The sequence below is a fragment of the Callorhinus ursinus genome, unplaced genomic scaffold (genome assembly GCF_003265705.2).
Source record: "Callorhinus ursinus isolate GAN/ISIS: 27379988/994484 unplaced genomic scaffold, GSC_fseal_2.0 scaffold15, whole genome shotgun sequence".
NCBI lineage: Eukaryota > Metazoa > Chordata > Mammalia > Carnivora > Otariidae > Callorhinus > Callorhinus ursinus.
In genome coordinates, this window is record NW_027397077.1 from 3,723,414 (window position 1) to 3,741,342 (window position 17,929).

Below are 17,929 nucleotides of genomic sequence, written 5' to 3' on the forward strand. Positions count from 1 at the left end.
CATCCATCCATCCATCCATGCATCCATGCATCCTTGCATCCATCCATGTATTCATTCATCCATCCATCCATGTATCCATCCATCCATCCTTCCACTGTTTCTACTGAGCCCCTCCTTTGGGCTGGGCAGTGGGAGCCTGGACATCCGAGAGAGGCAGGAGGGCACACTGGTTAAGTCCAGAGCCTGGAGGCAGGCCCTCTGGGTTCCAACCCGGCTCTACCACTACCAGCTGTGTGACCTGGGATCAGTCCCCTGGCCCTCAGTCCCTTAGTGGCTCCACGAGGAGAATGGTAGTTCCTATGACATGGGTGTGCCGTGGGGCTTAAGTGAGTCAGTAAGAGCAGAGGTCCGAGGATTCACCCGACATGTGCTAAGACTCTGTAAGTACTAGCCTGTGTCTTATAAAATCTGTAAAAGACACTAGACCACCGCAGTGTAGGGCTCTAAAATTAAAAAAAAAAAAAAAAACTATTAATAATAAATTACTGATAATTAAATAGTCTCTTTTAAATGTCTGGCTCTGTTCTCGTGGCCAGGTGGCAGGTGAATTCTTCCAGATGCTGACAAGTGAGGTGGCCCTACCTGGAAAAGGTGTTGTCGAAGATGAGCATGTAGATGCCCGGTGTGCGGACCTTGAGCTGGCCCTGGATGTTCTCCTTGTGAGAGCTGCATCGGGTGGTGGGGATAAGCACCTGGGAGGAAGAGCAGATCAGAAAGGGTGTCACAGGAGCCGAGAGGGCATACGGGTCCTCGGGGTAGACCCTTTATTTTGGGGAGGGAACTAGGCCCAGAGAGGCTAGGGACCCTGTCTGAGGTCACAGCTGAGCAAGGCTGGGGCTGGGGTCAGCCTCAGGAGTGGGGGGGGGGATGTCTGGGATCAGCCCTAGGACTGAGGGGGGCGGTGTCTGGGATCAGCCCCAGGAGTGGGGGGTGTCTTCCACATGCCCCACATTTGTTGATAACCTATGGCTGGGGAGGAGGCTGTGGGTATGAACTTCACCCCGAATCATGAACGAGTCAGTGCCCCAAAGGAGTGGCCCCCAGCCTCCTCTGACCACAGCCAGAATGTTCGAGTATCTAGAGGAGCAGGCCTTTTTTGGCTTCAGGAAGCTGGGGCTTATTCGAGGTGAAATCTGTCTGTCTGGCTCCTGTTGGGCCTTGTGCTGCCCAAGGTGAGGGGTGTCTCAGGGCACAGGCTGAGGCCCTGCTCACCCACATCCCTTGAGTGCTTTGTGAAGCTGCTGAGCCCTGCCCACTCTGACCCGAACAGGCCCGGCTCCACCCGTGGCTTCTCACTTGGCCCCGGCAGGCTCTGCTTCTCCTGCTGCACCCCGCGCATCCACAGGCCCCAGGGCCCTCTCACCTTTCCCGGCCCAAGCCCCAGCCTATTTACCTTCTGCCTTCCCCAAGAAGGAGAGATTAGTCCCAGGAAATATCTGTTTTCTCAGGACACATTCTAAGGGCCTCACTGTCGGCGGGCGGGGGGGGCGCAAAGCGGAGCACAGGATGAGCGTTGGACGGGGCCAGGGTGTGTGTGGGGGTCTCTGGATGGCCAGTCTTTCCCATGAGGGCAACGTCTGCAACCTGCTGACCAACTAAGACACAGTTTAAAACTGAAGATATGGAGGGGTGCCTGGCTGGCTCAGTCAGCAGAGCATCTGATAGGAAATGAGGAAATGGGAAACAAGACAGAGCCAACCAAAATTCAGAACGATTTTAGAAGTGATCAGTGCCCCAGTGGGTCTGGTCTCAGAAAGCATCCTTAAGCCGACCACGCAGGGCTGACTACACGTAAATGGTCACACAGATCAGAGGCTTTGCAGACCACGGCTAACACCTTAGCAACTCGGAGCTCCTAGTGCGGGGAGCTGCCCCACAAGTGAGCATCTCTATTCTTTACAAAATCAAGGGCTGCTCCTTTCTCAGAAACACAACTTTGTGAAATTCCGTTATCCATTCCTTTTGAACATTTTTCACCCTGCACAAAATGACTGAATCCAAAATGCTTCTAACGATGTGATGGCTTTTTCAACTTACATTTGAATACAGAGGTACGTTTCTGGAAACCCTACACGTTGGCCACAGAGTTCCCAAAGTGAAGTAAGTTTTCACAAAAAGTTCTGCCCTCAAAGATCTTGTGGTTTAACAGAGACAGCAGACAAAAAAACCATTCAGTTATAAGAACAGTGAGCATGTCACGAGGACCCGACCGGGAGGGGTGCCCACCTCAGCCCCGGGGGGTGGGGGGTGGGGAGGAGTGGAGAGAGGCACCGTGTGAGAGAAGGTATCCTGGACTAGGTGACGCTGAGTGTGGACAAGTCAGGTCGTTCGAGAGAGGTCTGGGTGTCCCAGGCAGAGGGGAAAACATTCAAAGACATGGGAGAAGAGCAAAGATTTACTCTCCCCCCAGAGATAACCAAAAATGGACAAAATATACAAGACACTGGACATCAGGCAAAGGAGGAGAGTGTTCTCTGAGGGAAAAGGTGAGCCCCACAACTGCCCCAGCTCACCATTTTGAGAGGAGAACAACCAGATGGGACACACAGAAAACAAACAGTAAGATGACAGACTGAACCCTAACCTGATCAGTAGGCACGTTAAATATAAATAGTCTCAACATCCCAAATAAAAGGCAAAGATGATCCATCTTTGCCAACCCCATCGTGCGCATGAGAAGAGACAATTTAAATATAAAGATACAAATAGGTTAAAAGTAAAAACGTGTAAAAAGATATACTGTGGTAGCATTAATCCAAAGAAAGCTGGATTGATTACCTTAATACCAGACAAAATAGATTTTATATCAAAGGATGTGGCCAGGGATAACTTCATAACGATAAACGTACTAATGCCTCAGGGGGATGGACCAATCCTTCACATTATGCCCTTAAGGAGAGCTTCAAACACATGAAGCAAAAAGTGGTAGAACTGAAAGGGGAAATAGGTAAATTCACAATTAACGGTTGAGTAAACTTCAATACCCCTCAATAATTAATGGACTAATAGACAGGAACTCAGTAAGAACATGGAAAACTCGGAAGAACTGTTATCAACTAACTCAACCCACCCGCCACTTAATGGAACACGCCACCTGACCATGGCAGGACGCACCTGCTTTTCAAGTGCACTGGGAACACTCAGGTAGGCCATCTTCTAGGCTATCAAAAAAAACCCACCTCATACTTACTTAAAAGGATTCAGTTATAACAGTCTGTTTTCTGACGACAACAGAATGGAATGAAATGGAATTAAATTAGAAATAAACAGATCTCTGGAAAATACCAAAAATATTTGTAAACTGAAGAACACACTCTTAAATAACACATGGATCGAGGAGAGATCAAACATCAAAAGGGAGATCCCACAGGCACGGGAGAGAGCGTGTGCAGCGCGTTCCTGATACCACAGGACATTTGCACTGGCTGGGAGCCGGCGGCGGTGAGGGAGTAGGAAGGTCCCAAGACAAGCCTGGAGGGGAAAAAGATGCACGGGGACCCACTCTGGGTAGGACCCGGGGCTAGCCACTTCTGCGCTTGGTCTTATTACGCTCCATTAATGTTCTATCGTATTCTGATTCCACCCGGGACTGAGAATTCTGGGAGGTTGCGAGGTTGGGTCTGCTTCTGGGGCCCGTAACCTAACATTCTGAGCCTGGACGCTCCAGCAAGCACCAGTGAGAAGGAGCCACTGGACAGGAAGGCCTGCTGTTTATACAGGGGCTTCTGGGCGCCCCACACCTCAACCTCCTCATTCACTACCTTGACTGCAAAGCAACAACCAACAGCTCATTAGGCAGGTCCTCGGAAGAGGGTATGTCTAAAACAGTATGCTTCATTTCCTTAGAACATTCTAGACTATGGACTTTTCATTCATCTCAGCTCTGGTTTTCCCACCATAGTCAAAATGTAGGAGAGCTTTCCTAGTGCCAAAGCTCACACAGCTGAGGTGGCGGGGAGATGAGGGGGTCTCTGGAAAAAACCCGAGGCAGGTCTCCGCTGGGTGAGCTCCGGGAGCGCCTCCCACCAGCCTCCGGTGACTGGGCAGCCGTGCCCTCAGTCATGCCATGTGTCTGCAAGACAGTCCAAGCGGATTTCATCGGTATTTGGATGGGCCCCCTTGGCCCGGGGCTCTGGTGCAAAGCAAGGGTTCTAGGCTCGATGGAAGAAGTGAGTCACAAACAGGTTGCTGGTTGCTGGGGGTGGAGGTTGCAGAGTGACTGCTCACGGGTATAGTTTCTTTTGGGGGTGATGAAAACGATCTAAAATTAGATGGTGACAGTTATGCAACGCAGTGAATACACTATATCTTAAATGGGTCGATTATTTGGTATTTGAATTACATCCCAATAAGGCTGTGTCTAAAGAACCACAAAGGCAAGGGTTCTTGCTCCCAGTCCTGGTTCCTCCTCCGACTCCCTGCGGCCCCAGGCAGGCTGTTGAGTTCCTCTGGCCAAACATGGGTCCTCTGCCCGGAGAGAAGGAAGGCCCTGGGTCATGTTCCCCGCGCTCTGTCCCCGGGCTTCAGGACAGGGTCAGTACACGGGCAGCCTCAGGTCCTGGATGGACCGTTTCTTCAGTCAAGTGCCTTCCTAAATTTACAACCTCTAACCTCACTGCTCAGACGAGACCCTGACCGAGGAAGCACCCTGGAGAGGAGGTGGTCCAGGGGCTGGGCAGTGTCTGCTGGGTGCCTCCAGAGATGGGGCTGGCCCTGTCCCTGCGGCTTCCTCTATCAGGGCATATCTCCTGGTTTGGCCCAAGGCCTCCTCCCCCGATGGCTGCCCCTCCTCCATGCCCACCCAACCCCAAGCGTGACACTCTCTATCTGGAACCATGGTCATCTGTTCACTAGGGGCTCCCTCCTCAAGGGCGGACGCCACGTTGTCCCTTCTCTTTCTAGCTCTGAGGGGCGCAACAGAGCCCAGGGTTGAGCAGAAGCTCAGCAGATGGCTCTGAAGACACCACAAGCCCCTTGTGTCTACACTTCCATAATCATATCCTTGATGCTGTCACTTGCTCTGCACGGGGTTTTCTGTAAGGCCCAGGCTGGTCAGGGGATCCCAGGGGGAGTCCCCAAGACAGATGCTGAGGACGTGCCTCTGGGAACAGGTTCCTAGGCTGATTGTCTGTTCCCGGGACCTCAGGCAGAAAAAACAGCCACCCCGCGGCTGGCTGGTGATGCAGGGCTTATGAAGGCAGGTGGCCCTTGAAAATGCCCTTCTCGCTCACCCTGTATATGGGCTCCTTCTGCCCCCTGGTGTCCACTCTGAGAAACACACTGGTAGTCCTGACCCACCCCCCCACCCCACCCCAGAGGCTGCCTGGAAGATGGGAGATGAGGAAGGCTCGTCCTCCAGGTCTCTGAGCCCAAGCCCGGAATCCTGGTAGGAACCACACGGATCTCCCAGGGCCATGCGGATTTGGTGGGTGAGCGACTGAGCAAGGGGAGAGGCCCACAGCTCGGCCACGTGTGGGCAGGTGGCATGGCAAAGGCCTGGACACGGGATTGAGTCCCTTCCCCCACTCCCTGCCACCGACACCAGTGTCCAGTGTGGGAGGACGCGGTGCTGGTGCCTGGTAGGCCTTGGGACCATGAGGAAGAACAGCCAAGGCACCGAGGCGAGCTCCTGGTCAGGGCAGAGTTGACAAGCATGCTGGGTACGCTGCCGCTCGACTAACTGCCCTGGCAAGTCACTGGGCATCTCGGTTACCCCGTCTGCAGACGAGGACGGAGGCCTGCCCCACATCAGCCTCCGGGGGGCAGGGTCGGAACCTCAGGAAGGAAGGGCTCCAAGCGGGAAACATGGCGCGGAGCGCCCCGAAAGGGAACGAGGGGCAGAGCAGCTTCTAAATAAGAATAAACACGAAACTCCACAAAACAAGGCCAACTCAAGGAGGCTAGAATTCAATTTTCGGAGTGAATTTGCAGAGGACAAAAATGACAAAGCAGTCTCTACAACGAGCAGGTACCAAGAGGGTGGACATGGCAGGACAGCAAGCCGGATGCGCATCCCCGCACGAGGGTGCGCACTGCACCGAGCCCGTGGGCCTTCCGCTCGGGGACCCTTGACCCCGGCCCTCGGCCCACACTCAGGAGGGACTCAGGGATATTCTCACACACACTGCACAGGAGTCTCCTTCCACGTGACTTCAAATTGTTCTCCCCCACCTTGCTACTCGCCATTGCCGGAACGTGGAAGTTTCTGCACGTATAGCAGCCTGAGGTCCACTCTAAGCTCCAGGCCGGCCTGTCTGTCCTCACTGGTCCTTCCACCCACAACGATTCAAATGGGACTCGAGTTTCCACCCAAACCAGCTCCTCCCTCCCCTCACACTGAGTCAGCCACCCACCGAGCCCTGCTCAACCTTCTGTCCCGGGCTCTGGATCCCACCCTATCCTTTCTACTCTGGCTTCCAATCCCTTGAGCTAGGCCCGTGGCTCTCAACCTTGGTCGCTCACTGGACTCACCTAGGAACACCTGTGTCCCAGCCCCAGGGATTCTGACCGAGTGGTGTGGCTGTGGCCTTGGGAGTAGGTATTTCTAATGTGTAGCCGAGACTGGGACCCATGGTCCAGGCCATCATCAGCATCCCACGCTTAGAATGTCTTAGGACTTTATGAACTGGAATCTGCCACCAAGACTTCAAGCCCCATCACCCAAGTGACACAATGGCTAAGGTGTGTCTGCTGACATCTCGGAGGTGAGATGCCAAACACCCCAAGCTCATAACCACCTCCACGGTGACCTATTCTGGCTCTGCATGGCTCTGTTAAAAAATGATCCTTAAACTGGGTCGCACGTCTGTATCCTCCAAGTCTTACCTAGTGATCCGTCCCAAGGTCAGACGGAAGCTGTCTGACACAGGAGCAAAGCTTCAGACACCTGAAGACAGCGCTCTCCAGCCACCAGGCCTTTCCCTCCCCAGGCTGGCCAAGGCCAGGTGCTTTGGCTGCTCCGCGGGATGCAGCCCAGAGGGCTTGCCCACCTGCTTCCTCCCCGTGTCCCTCTCACATGCCAGGTGAGGCCCGCCCAGCAGGAGGCAGGATGGCCGCAGCCCTGCGCGGGAAAGGTCTGCCCAAGCACCCTGCAGTATGAGCAAGCAGGTCGCGGGCGGGGAGCCGGCCTCACCTTACACTGATCCAGCGGTGTGTCCTCTGCCTCCCGGAAGACCACGCTAAAGGAGATACTCTTGGGGTCGGAGGAGAAGACCCAGCTGATGGTGAGGCCTGCCTCGGCCACAGTGATAGGGATGAGGCTGTAGGTGCTGGACCGCACAAATAGCTCCCTGTTGCTCTCCCCGAAGTTGGCGATCTCGTCCACCGTGAGGGGTAATTTTATCCTAAAATCCAAATGCAGAGAGGGCCCTGATCAAACAGGCAACGTGCCTGAGTCCACCGGCCAGGTCACCTGAGGCTCTGAGGTGGCCGGAAGCCCTGGAGGCTCTTGGGGGGCCGAGCCCTGTGGAACCTTGCCCGACGTGCTCAATTACGGGAGAAGCCTGGATGCGCAGCTCCCACCCACAGTGGGTACTGACTGGGTGCCGGGCACGGTGGCCGGCACCGGGGACCCAGACCCGGACGGCAAACATGGGGATGACCATCCCTGCCCGCGTGGGGCTGGCATGTCCCCGCAGGCGGTCGGGGGTGAAAGCCGGCCTGAGGTGCTCCACACGCCCACGGATGGGAAGCAGCTACGGAGGCCTCGGCTCTCAGGAGCTCTCCCGAAGCTTCCTGCTGCCCCGCTGGCCCGCTCCTGTCTCCAGCTCCAGGCTGCCCTCTACGTTAACTGGCACGGGCAGGAAACACACCCATCATCAGAAACTTCCCACCCTCTCGGCCGTCCCTCTCGGTGGAAATCTGGGGCCTGCTGGAAGATTCCAAGGGGCACCCTGACTTTTCTTAAATGGGTTCCAGGGCCTGCCTTGCTTCCCGTCTGCTACGGGGCTCACCCCCTCGTAAGCCTGAGGTTCCTCCTCTGCCCGCCTGCTGACAGGTGTGAGCAGGGCCTCAGAGGATGAGCTGGGCGGGCGGGAATGGGCCCTCTCCCCGAGGCCGCCTGGACGGGGCGTGCCAGCGCGGGTCACCAGCACAGGGCCTCGGGTGCGCAGCAGCCACCTCAGCAGACAGCGTGGCCTTGGGCGGGTCTCGTCTCCTCAACTGTGAACTGGGAAGGTGGCGGCCACCACGTGCCGGGCCCTCTGCTCGCAGGCTTCACGTGCTGGCTCCACGGCGGTGGGAGGAAGCATGAGGCTCCCACTTCACACGAGGGAGCCAAGGCGTGATTAAGAAACTTGGTCCAGACCCACCCAGGTGTGATCGGAGGCCACTACCTGTCTCCTACACCAAACTGACTTTCATGGCCAAAATCTACTACTGTCCCCCTGAAAGCAGCAGCGGAAACTAAAGTTCAGAGAGGTTAGGGAACTCGCCCAAGACTGCACAGCAAGTAAGTCATGGGGCTGAGAGTGCTGTCTGCCTTCAAAGCTGTGGAGATGAATGGAAATAGTCCCCAGAGCTATGCTAATGAGAAGAGTGATCAAGGATGAAAACACCCAAAATGCTCTACAGGACAGCTCTGACAAAAATCATTCCACTTTTGTGAAGATTTCATTCCATGTAACGTTTTCCCATGTGTTCATTTAAGTGTCATTTCTAATTATGGTACAAAAAGCCTTGTCCAGTGTTCACAATTCTCAAGAATCTGAGAGTAGGCAGAAGGGTCCCTTTTGGAAAAGAGGTCTTTCTTATAAGGCAGAAATCTTACTGCACGGCCGTTGTGTGCAGTCACCTTGACAGAAGGCCCCACCGATGCTGGGCCATTTTATAATTTTACATTCCAGAATTCTCCCCTTGCACCCAGTCCTTTGGATTGTGCTTCTAGTCTTTTTTTTTTTTTTTTTTTTAACCTTTCTAGACCTTATCTGTTCACTGAGAGGACAATATTCAGTCTCCCCAAAGGAGAGGCTAATAAAAACAAATCAAGGGTTTGCCGTCTCTGCTCAAATATAATCTTTTTTTTTTTTTTTTTTGAGAGAGAGAGAGAGAGAGAGAGAGAACATGAGCACCAGGCAGAGGGGAGGAAGCGGAAGGAAGGGCAGAGGGAGAAAGAATCTTAAGCAGGCTCCTCACCCAGCATGGAGCCCAATGCAGGGCTCGATCTCACGACCCTGAGATCATGACCTGAGCTGAAACCAGGAGTCTGACGCTGAACCAAATGAGCCACCCAGGCGCGCCTCAAATGTAATCTTAAATAAAAGGAGCCCACTGTCTACAGGGCTCACATCATAAATGTAAATTCTACTGGTTTCCCTACTTTGCCCTGTCCCTCCATAGTCATTCTCCACATGGCAACCAGAATGATCTTTTTTCAAATGTAAATTACATCAAGTCATTCTTCTGTTCCAAACCTCATTTTTGGGCTCCCATTTCTCTCAGATTAAAAGCCAAAGTCCTCACAGTGGCCAACAAGGCCTGATGTGACAGGGCGCCCTTCCCTCTCGGACTCAGTTTCTTTCCCTCTCTCTGCTTCAGCCACACTGGCCTTTTCCCTGCTCCTTGAACATGACAGACACCATTCTGCCCCAGGGCCTTTGCACCGACTATTCCCTCTGCCTGAATGCTGTTCCCTCATACAGCTGCATGGCAACTCCCTCCAGTCTTACCTTCTTAGTGCCACTTCATTCAAAATGACAAATTCCACCCTCCCCAACCTACTTTGTTTTCCGTAGCAACACCACCTTGTAATGAATGCACTATGTAATTCACTCGTTTACTTACGTTTATTGTCCACCCCTGCTGGAATATAAACCAAACATGAGGGCGGGGATCTTTGTTTTGCTCCAAGGTCCAAGGACCTAGAACCTACCTGGTGCTTCCTAGGTGCTGAGTTAAGTATCTGTGAGTGAGGGAGTGAATCTACTCAGGGACTATTACGCCATTATCCAGCCATTAGACACAACACAGGAGGCAGAGAATAGGATATGTGAAAATACTCACGCAATGCTAAGTTTTAAAAGACCAAGAAATAAGATGTGGAATATTTTGTTTGTGTTGAAAATGATGTACGTATGTACTTTTACAAACTGGAAGGTTACACACTGAGGTGGTTGGCTGGTCTCTATTTTCCTATTTTCTACAATGAAACGGTACTGCTCTTACAGTAAGAAAACAAAATAAAGTTATGGTCAGAAAAGAAGAACACAGGGCACAGGTGTGAGGAAGGGACAGCTACAGGGGCCACGGGGAGCTTCTGAGGGGGAGGGAACTGTTCTCTGTCTTCACTGTGGTCACAGGGGGGCGACACTGTTCAATCTGGGCCTGGGTCCCCCCCGTCTGGCAGCGCTGGGGTACAGAGCCGGCTGGGCTCAGGGGCCCTGAGATCACATAAACCACTGGCCCAGCCGGGCATGGAGCTTGGCAGGACGACTGGTGATTGCACTGTGTTATTTGTCAGAGTCTAAGCACCGTGCACATAAAGGGGGAATTTACTGTATGTAAACTGTACTTAAAAAAAAAAAAAAGCAGACTGAATGAAAGCCACCAGGGGTGCCAAGTCAGAGCCTCGGGGGTGCAGCTCCTCCCCAAAAGTGACAGCCCGGGGAGCCCTGCTTGGAGACCTGTCACTTACATCAGTTCCCCAGACTTCAGCAAGCAGATTTCGGCATCCTGCCCCAGCGGCATGTCTTCAGTGTCCTCAGGGGTTAGCGAGGTTGACATGGTGTCCCTGAAATGCCACACACAAGAACACACAGCCATTTAGCCATTGGCACGTGGGGTCCCACGTCCTGGGCCCCCAGCCTTGGAGTCATGTAGCCAACCTCAGAATGCACGGGATCCTTCAGTCCCAGAGGCCACGACAGAGGGTCTGGCAGGCTCTCCAGGTCGGGGCGCAGGGGCTGGGGCTGAGCAGGCAGGACGGCGAGAAGACAACAGGGCCGCCATGACTTCCCCGGCGTCTCTCCAGGGGCCGTGGGGAGGGGCTGCCCACCACTCAGACGGGCCACCCTCCCAATCCCACGCCAGCTGAGCGCCGTCAGGAGCAGCCCGGGGTCCTACCTGGCCATGACTAGCCAAGCCTGCTCTGGCCCATCTCCGGGGAGCAAGGACACACACCCAGGAAACGGCGTGGGCCAAGAGGGAGCGGTGGGACAGAGCCACGGACAGAGAGTGGACCTGAGCCACAGGGCCTCTCTCGCTCACAACCCACGGGCGGCTGCACCGAGGGCCAGCAGACACGCCGTGCTTCCCACCATGCTCCGTGGAACCCAGGCCAGGGGCAGAGGGCACCACACGCTCCCTCTGAGAGAGCCCTGGCACCGTGCAACGTAAGTTCGAGGCTCTAGGAGGCCCTGCAGCAAAGACATCTACTGGACTTGAACTCCAGCGTTCTGTGTGTTTATTCCATCATGGAACGTTTTACACTCCTACTGGACTGCTTACTCTGGGAAGGCAGACCGCAGTCCCCCTCCTTCACTGACAGGGACACGGGGGCCCAGGCAGCTCCCGGGACGCAGGCTGGAACCCCCACGACTGGCTCAGCCAATGGCTTGTGTGATCTCAGGGACCTCGAGCCCAAGCAGCTCGAGTGCCCAGGTCTGCTCAGGGGAAACTTAGTCCAGAAAAGAAGAACCATTTGCCCCACGGGCAAGTGTTAATAAGGAACATCTCTCACCTAGCACAGCTTCTTCCCCAAATTTCACAATACCCCCCTTCTCAACTGCCCTAAAGGGTGCTCCCCAGATGTCTCTGGGGTGAGGTCAACGTGAACCAAACTGCCCCTCTCCCATCCCTGACAGGTATCCCTTGGGCTCTCACCAGCTTGGCCCCGGGGACACTCACTCGACCTCTGAGGCCCTGAGGGAACTCGAACGAACGCAGTCCAGCCCCACCCCATGCACTGTTGTGCCCAGAGGTGTCCCCCCCAGGTCAGCGCTGTGCAGGACACTGATGCAGGCATGGCACACCCCCCCTCCACCCCCGGGTCAGCAACACACACCCACCCACACAAACAGCTGGAAGAAGGGGGGTCTCAGCACACACAGTGGCCCGGGCAAGGTCAGTGGCCAGCAGCAAGCTTCCAGACCTCGTGCTCAGACGGCTCCACCTCCACCACCACCTTCACACCCACTTGGTCACCAAGTTCACGGCTCCCCACAGAGTACAGCTGTGACTTGGGCTGGAAAATGACAGTGCTGTCTAGGCCACGCCTGGGATGGGGCTCTGCAGGGCTCCCAGCTCAGGACCCAAACTAGTATCATCTCCGGGCCAGCCGAAATTCAAGCCAGCCCAGCGGCCACACCCTAATGCTCACAGCTTCTGCCTGGAGGTGGCGGCTGTCACCTCTGCTTGGGAGGGATCCCCAGCACATGCTGCTCACATTTCACTGCCAGGAGAGTCCCTGACCTCAGTGGGTCAGGGTGTACAACCTGCCCATGGGGGAGGCTGCAGACGGTCTACCAGTCCACTTCCTGCATCTGAGCCCAAAGCTCCCCGCTCAGTCGGTAGAACCTGAACGTCCACCTGAGCCCCCGGGGGCTCTCCGCGTGGCGGCAGAAAGGGGGAGGTCAGAGTCGGCAAAATTCAGTGAGTCTCCCCTCAGCCTGTCCTGGCTGTCACTCAGGTGTGGGGGCGGGAAGATGTGCCACGCATCACAGTGCACCTGTATGAAGAGCACCGTGCTGTGGGTCTGGGGGATGCGACTGGCAGCTTCACCAGGGGCCAGTACACAGGCATCTGCAGCCCGCTCCCACCCTGCCTGCCCCTCCCTCCCACTGACCCCTGGGCCCCTTCTGTCACAGCCCTCGTTACGCCAGGCTGTACTTACCTCTTTCGGGTGCTCTCTCTCCCCTAGGCTTGAGAGGCGTTTGGAAGTAGGAGCTGCACCTGAGCTGTCCCTGCCCTACAGGAATGGCACACAGCGGATCGGCCACTGCCCTTCGCAGGAACCAAACAATGTACGTGCCACTTGCTAAGAAGTCTGTGGAGACTCGGAAGAGGGCAGAGGAATGCTGACAAAGTCAAAGAGAGAACCAAGGCCGGGTCCCTGAAGGATGAGGACCCTGAGTCACGCATGGGGTGATGGATGCGGGGTCAGCAGCAGCACGCCCGCTGCTAACTTACAAGGCCTCTCTGCACAGAGGGAGACAGGTACTGCCCGGGGAGAGGCCTTCGTCCTCTTGGGAAACCTCTGAGCACAAGACGGGGCATCACTGGACCGGCCCCGATATCACGCCCACTCGCCACCATTTAGCTCCCCCGTCCCTGCCTTGTCCCCGTCTGCTGTGGTGCTGAGGCCGCTGGGGGTGAGACTCTGCTCTCAGGGTGGCGCCGGGGGGGGGGGGGGCGGCACAGGGAGCTGCCAGGGCTGCTAGATCACCAGACACCCACTGGCACCCCGCTGCCCGGCTGGGGGCTGTCTGGGCACAGTCCCCGTCAGCCCGTAAGTGGGGGAGCCCATCTTCATGAACACCCTGCCCTTCAGGAGCTCAGCACCGGGAGCCCTGAGCAGTGGGGGCTCCATCTATCTAGCCGGAGCTCCCTGGGCCTCCAGTGTGGCTCTTGGTGGGGCCGTCACTCCAAGGTGGTTCCAGTCTTGGTTTTATGACTAATTGTGACTCTGGGTGCCCTTCCCTCCCCTGAGGCTGTTCTCCCTTCTCTACCCGGGAGGAGACGGAACCAGATGGACTCCGGGCTCGGCTGGAAAAGACTGTAGGTTCCGAAGGACTCCTCAGCCCTCTCCACGCTTCCCAAGGAAGGCGCAGCAAGAATATGCCTGACCCACCTGCTGCCACCGAGGGCAAGCCCAGTCCCTTGCTGTTCTCTTCCTCCCCACCCCTCGACCTCCTCCCTGCCCACCTCCTTCCGTGGCTCTTGCGACCACTAGCTTCCACATCCCCCATCCTTCTCCCGGGAGAAACAGAATCACAGAGCATCAGTGTGAGAGGCTCTTCAAGGGATCAACCCCGCCCCCCGCCGCCACTTGACGGCCATGGATATGGGGGCCCGAGGAGCCAAGACGGGCCCAAGGCCACTCAGGCCTGCCTCAGGTCACTTGTCTTCATCCTTGGGCAAAGTGCAAATACCGTACAAGAGAAAGATAAATAACATCCGATGGAACAAACTCTGCAGCTGTAGTTGGTTCTCTCGCTTTTCCAGCATTGAGGATAAAAGACGTCCTCCTAACCCGTCGCTGCCTCTTCTCCTCCAGCTCCGTCTCTGGCCACGACTATAGACGAGCCTGGATGACCTGAGGGTCCGTGCTTCCCAGGGTAGGTCCCCAGCCCCTCCCAGCCCTGGCTGAGGCCCTGCACGGGGGCGGGGGGGGAGCGGAGTGAAGCGGGCATGGTGGGTGATGCCATCCAGAGGATGAGGATTAGGGGCCCAGAGGCTTTTCAAACCGTGGGTTGCGACCCATTTAGTGGGACATGAATCCACTTAGGAAGTTACGACCCACATTAGAAGAAATTGAATAGAAAATGCCAGCGTGACAGGATATTGCGTATTGTCAGGGGCTCTGGCTTTGCCTTCGTGTCTACACGCGCACATCCATGGAGAGTCAGGTAAAACGCGTATCTTTCCGTGGGACGCAGTGGGAGAGCATCTCCCTTAGTTCAGAGGAGGGCCAACAAGCTTGGGAAGGACAGGGGAACAAAAGCAAGGCCGCTAGGGGGCACCCTCTCTCCTGCCAGCACCATTTCCTTTGCGGCCACTGGGGTGTTTTCCTGCGAAGTTGAGACACACTGACTGCCCACAGCGCCCTTTCTTCCTCCGCTTGCTCCGGCCATGGGAGCCTCCTGCTGGCGATGGTGACCCCTGATGTCATGTCACCCCTTCCTGCTGAGCTTCCGCTCCTGAGTCTGTGGTCAGGAGAGCTGAACTTGTCTTGAGGCGTACACGTCTGTTTGTTAACTCCTTCCACCCTCTGGGGCTGGTCATCTTGGCATCCCCGGAGATCCTGCCCTGCACACTGGCTATGCTCAATCAACGTCCAGATTGTGTGCCCCACGGTGAGCTGGCCTTCTGTCCCACATGCCCCCAAACACAGGACATGACCAAGGCTCCATTTGAGAACCAAGTGAGAATAAACTGGTGTCGGTTCGGTGAGGAAGTCCCCGGCAGTGTAGTCCAGTGCCTGCCTGGATGAGGGGTCCCCGGGGAGGGGGGAGTCCCCCCACTTGGTCTCTAGGGCTGGAATCTACAATAGCTTCCTCTCACAAATCAAAATGCCTCAGCTGCTTTTTCATGTAATGACTGTACAACCTCAGTCCTGCAGGCTGCCCAGGGGGCAGATCCTCTGGCTGCTGGGATCGGCAGAGGAAGAAAGGATGCCTAAAAAGCCCCCATGGCCCGAGCGTCTTGCCGACCACCTTCCTCAGAGCTCTCCACCTGCTCCTCGGCCTTGCTAAGCAGCTCATTGAGAAAGGCTGCTTCCCCCCATTACCCAGGGTCCCCAGGCCAGCTTCTATCTGTGGTCAGCAGACGACTCTATGTTTACAGTGCGCTGCCCAATTTAGCCACCTCTGGCCTCACGGGGCCACTTGAACTCAAATTCATCACAATTTTTTAAAAAAACCAACAATTTGGCTCCTCGGTGGCACTGGCCACACCTCAGGGGCTCAAGGGCCACTGTGTGGGGCGGCGCGGACCCAGGACAGGTCTGGCCTCGCAGACCGTGCTCGTGAGCGGCACAGGCTCGGAACGTGGTGCTGAGCCCACTCTCTGTGGGATCTGGGGGCATTTTCCCATTTAACTATTAAAAGTAAGTTCCGGGTAGTTTTTCTTTCAGTCATTGGCTCCCTTTTTGCCTAAAAAAACCCCCGAGTGATGAAGAGCACTTCTGGTATTTTGATTTGATTACTTAGTAACCATGGTCTGACCACAATTACCCAAACCTGCATGCCCGACCTCAGAACCAATGGCTGGGCAGCACTTGGGCATGCCTCCCGGGCTCTAGAAGGAGAGGCCTTCTGGTTGGGCTCTTTATTCTGAGGCTTTCGGTCCTAACTGACCCTCCACGGCCCCCACTGACCACCAGTGCTTTGCAGCGAGACTTCTGCCTGCGGCAGGAACTGCCTCAATCCTGGGTCCTGGGATTGACGTTCCACCCAGGGCTCTGGATTGGGAGCAGCAGGGGTTCTGGAACGGTGAGCAGGTGTCGTCGGTCGCACTCTGACTTCCAAGATAAACCTGCAGCGGGCGTGGCTGTTGCTTCTTAGTCTATCCTTCCCTCAGTTCTGTTTAGAAAATGTTTAAGGATTCCGGGGGCAATCTAAGACATGTGATTGGGCCGTTGCCCTTGGCAAGTTCAGAATTTTGTTTCAAAGAAAAGTGATGCCTTTGAAACACGGAGCACTACAAACTGGCAGATAAAAAGATCCACTGGCACTCTGTAAAGTGGCTGAAATAAGATTCTGGACCCCAGAGGGTGAGTGGCTCCCTCCTCCAATCTGGCTGCAAGTCTTTCCCTGGAGAACTTTCCGCTGGAGAACGGTGATGACAAATGCAGCCGTGCTTTCTCAGACACACAAACCCGCCCTTCCCGCTAGCCGGCACACAGTCGTGGAGGAGGCCAGGGCGAGGCCCCTTTCTTCCCATGGAGTACAAGTGTGCTTCTCCTTCCGAGACACAAGGGCCTGGCCGCGTGAGCGTGTCTGACAAGGCTCGGGCTCTTCCCTGCTCCACAAACTGGTCCCAAATGCTACAGTTGGCTTGTCCCTGGGAAAGGTGCATCTCTCGAAGCACAAGAGATTCCAAAATGAAAGGCTGGCTCGCTCTGAAGGGATGTCTCGCCTTAAAAGATCTCTTTCAAAGGATGGGTGCTTTGGCCCACCTCCCCTGCACTTGTCATCGTCCACCGGCCCCTGCGTCCACCCACCACCTGTCTAGAGGCATACACTCTACAGAGCCTCACGGCTCCTGCCTTCAGGGAACATCTCATTCATTTGTACCAGTGTGGTGGAAGGGTTTGAACCAGTCCGTTCAGAAAAGCCTCGAAAATCCACGAGTGGTCTTCAAAGCTTCTACTAGGGCTCCCTGGGAGAGCTCCATGCTCAACAAGTGGCGTAGGGAGCACGGGCTCTGCACCTGGACAGATCCTGAGGGACCCCAGGGACGTGCGTGCTCTTGGGCAAGTGAGCTCATCTCTCGACCCTTCCGCTTACTCATCTGTACAGAAGGAAGGCTGGACAGCTAGGTGGGAAGCACCTGGCACAGGGCCTGGCTCCCAGTGGAACTGAGTGCTAGTCCCTAGGTCCTGGGGCCGTGCCTGGTCCCCACTCCCAATGCCTGACACCCTGCCGTCAGGAAGAGCCGCAGGAGCGGCTGTGCCCAGCAGACGCACACCAGCCGTGACGGGGAGTGGGCTGAATGGGGTGCAGAGTCAGGGGAGGGGGGGCCCGGTGAGTGGGCACGAGGGCAGCTGCTTCTGGGAAAGAAGAGATGGGAGTCCATGCCTCTACCCAGCAGCCCTTCCCCAGAGGAATGGGAGCCTGGCAGGCATCTCCTCCAGCTCCTGCCTCCCGGGGTGTTCTTTCCCGGAAGCGTCAGCATTTCGGGGTCAGGGAGTCTGACAACTAGAACTGTGCTGTCCCCAGGTGGTCCGTATCTGGGGAGTTCTAGCGGTGGGGACAGCCTCAGGGAACCAGAGGACTCCGAGTCATGCAGGTTTAGGTGGCAGGGCTGCGTCAGGCCGCCTGGCTGACCCATCCATCCCCTAGGAGCCCTCCGGTACTCTGGCAATGACAGAGCCCTGGGTTTGTTTCCTGGAAGCGCCAGTTTTTAGCTGTGTGCACGTGGGGCTGTCATTTCAGCCGGGGCCCTCAGTGTTTTCATCTGTAAAATGGGGAGAGTACCTACTCTGCAGGGCTGCTGTGAGGATCAGGCGCTATCACCATGTGGGAGCTGCGCGCATACCCCGAACCCGGGCCAC

The 17,929-nt window shown here is 55.9% G+C and overlaps 1 protein-coding gene across 6 annotated transcripts in view; it reads right to left on the minus strand.

Moving 5' to 3' along the window:
• FYCO1 (FYVE and coiled-coil domain autophagy adaptor 1) overlaps positions 1-17,929 on the minus strand; it is a 73,410-nt gene that overhangs the window by 5,342 nt on the left and 50,139 nt on the right. For 5 of the 6 annotated variants that reach the window (XR_012380866.1, XR_012380865.1, XM_073901065.1 and 2 more), the window contains exons 15-17: positions 10,631-10,726; positions 7,133-7,343; positions 583-692 (exon numbers count right to left, since the gene is read on the minus strand). Coding sequence is in view for 4 of the 6 variants with exons in the window: in XM_073901065.1 (XP_073757166.1) it covers positions 583-692; positions 7,133-7,343; positions 10,631-10,726 (417 nt within the window). In the remaining 2 variants the exon portion in view is untranslated. The remainder of the gene's footprint in view (positions 1-582; positions 693-7,132; positions 7,344-10,630; positions 10,727-17,929) is intronic. The other variant, XM_025885582.2, reaches the window with a different exon arrangement.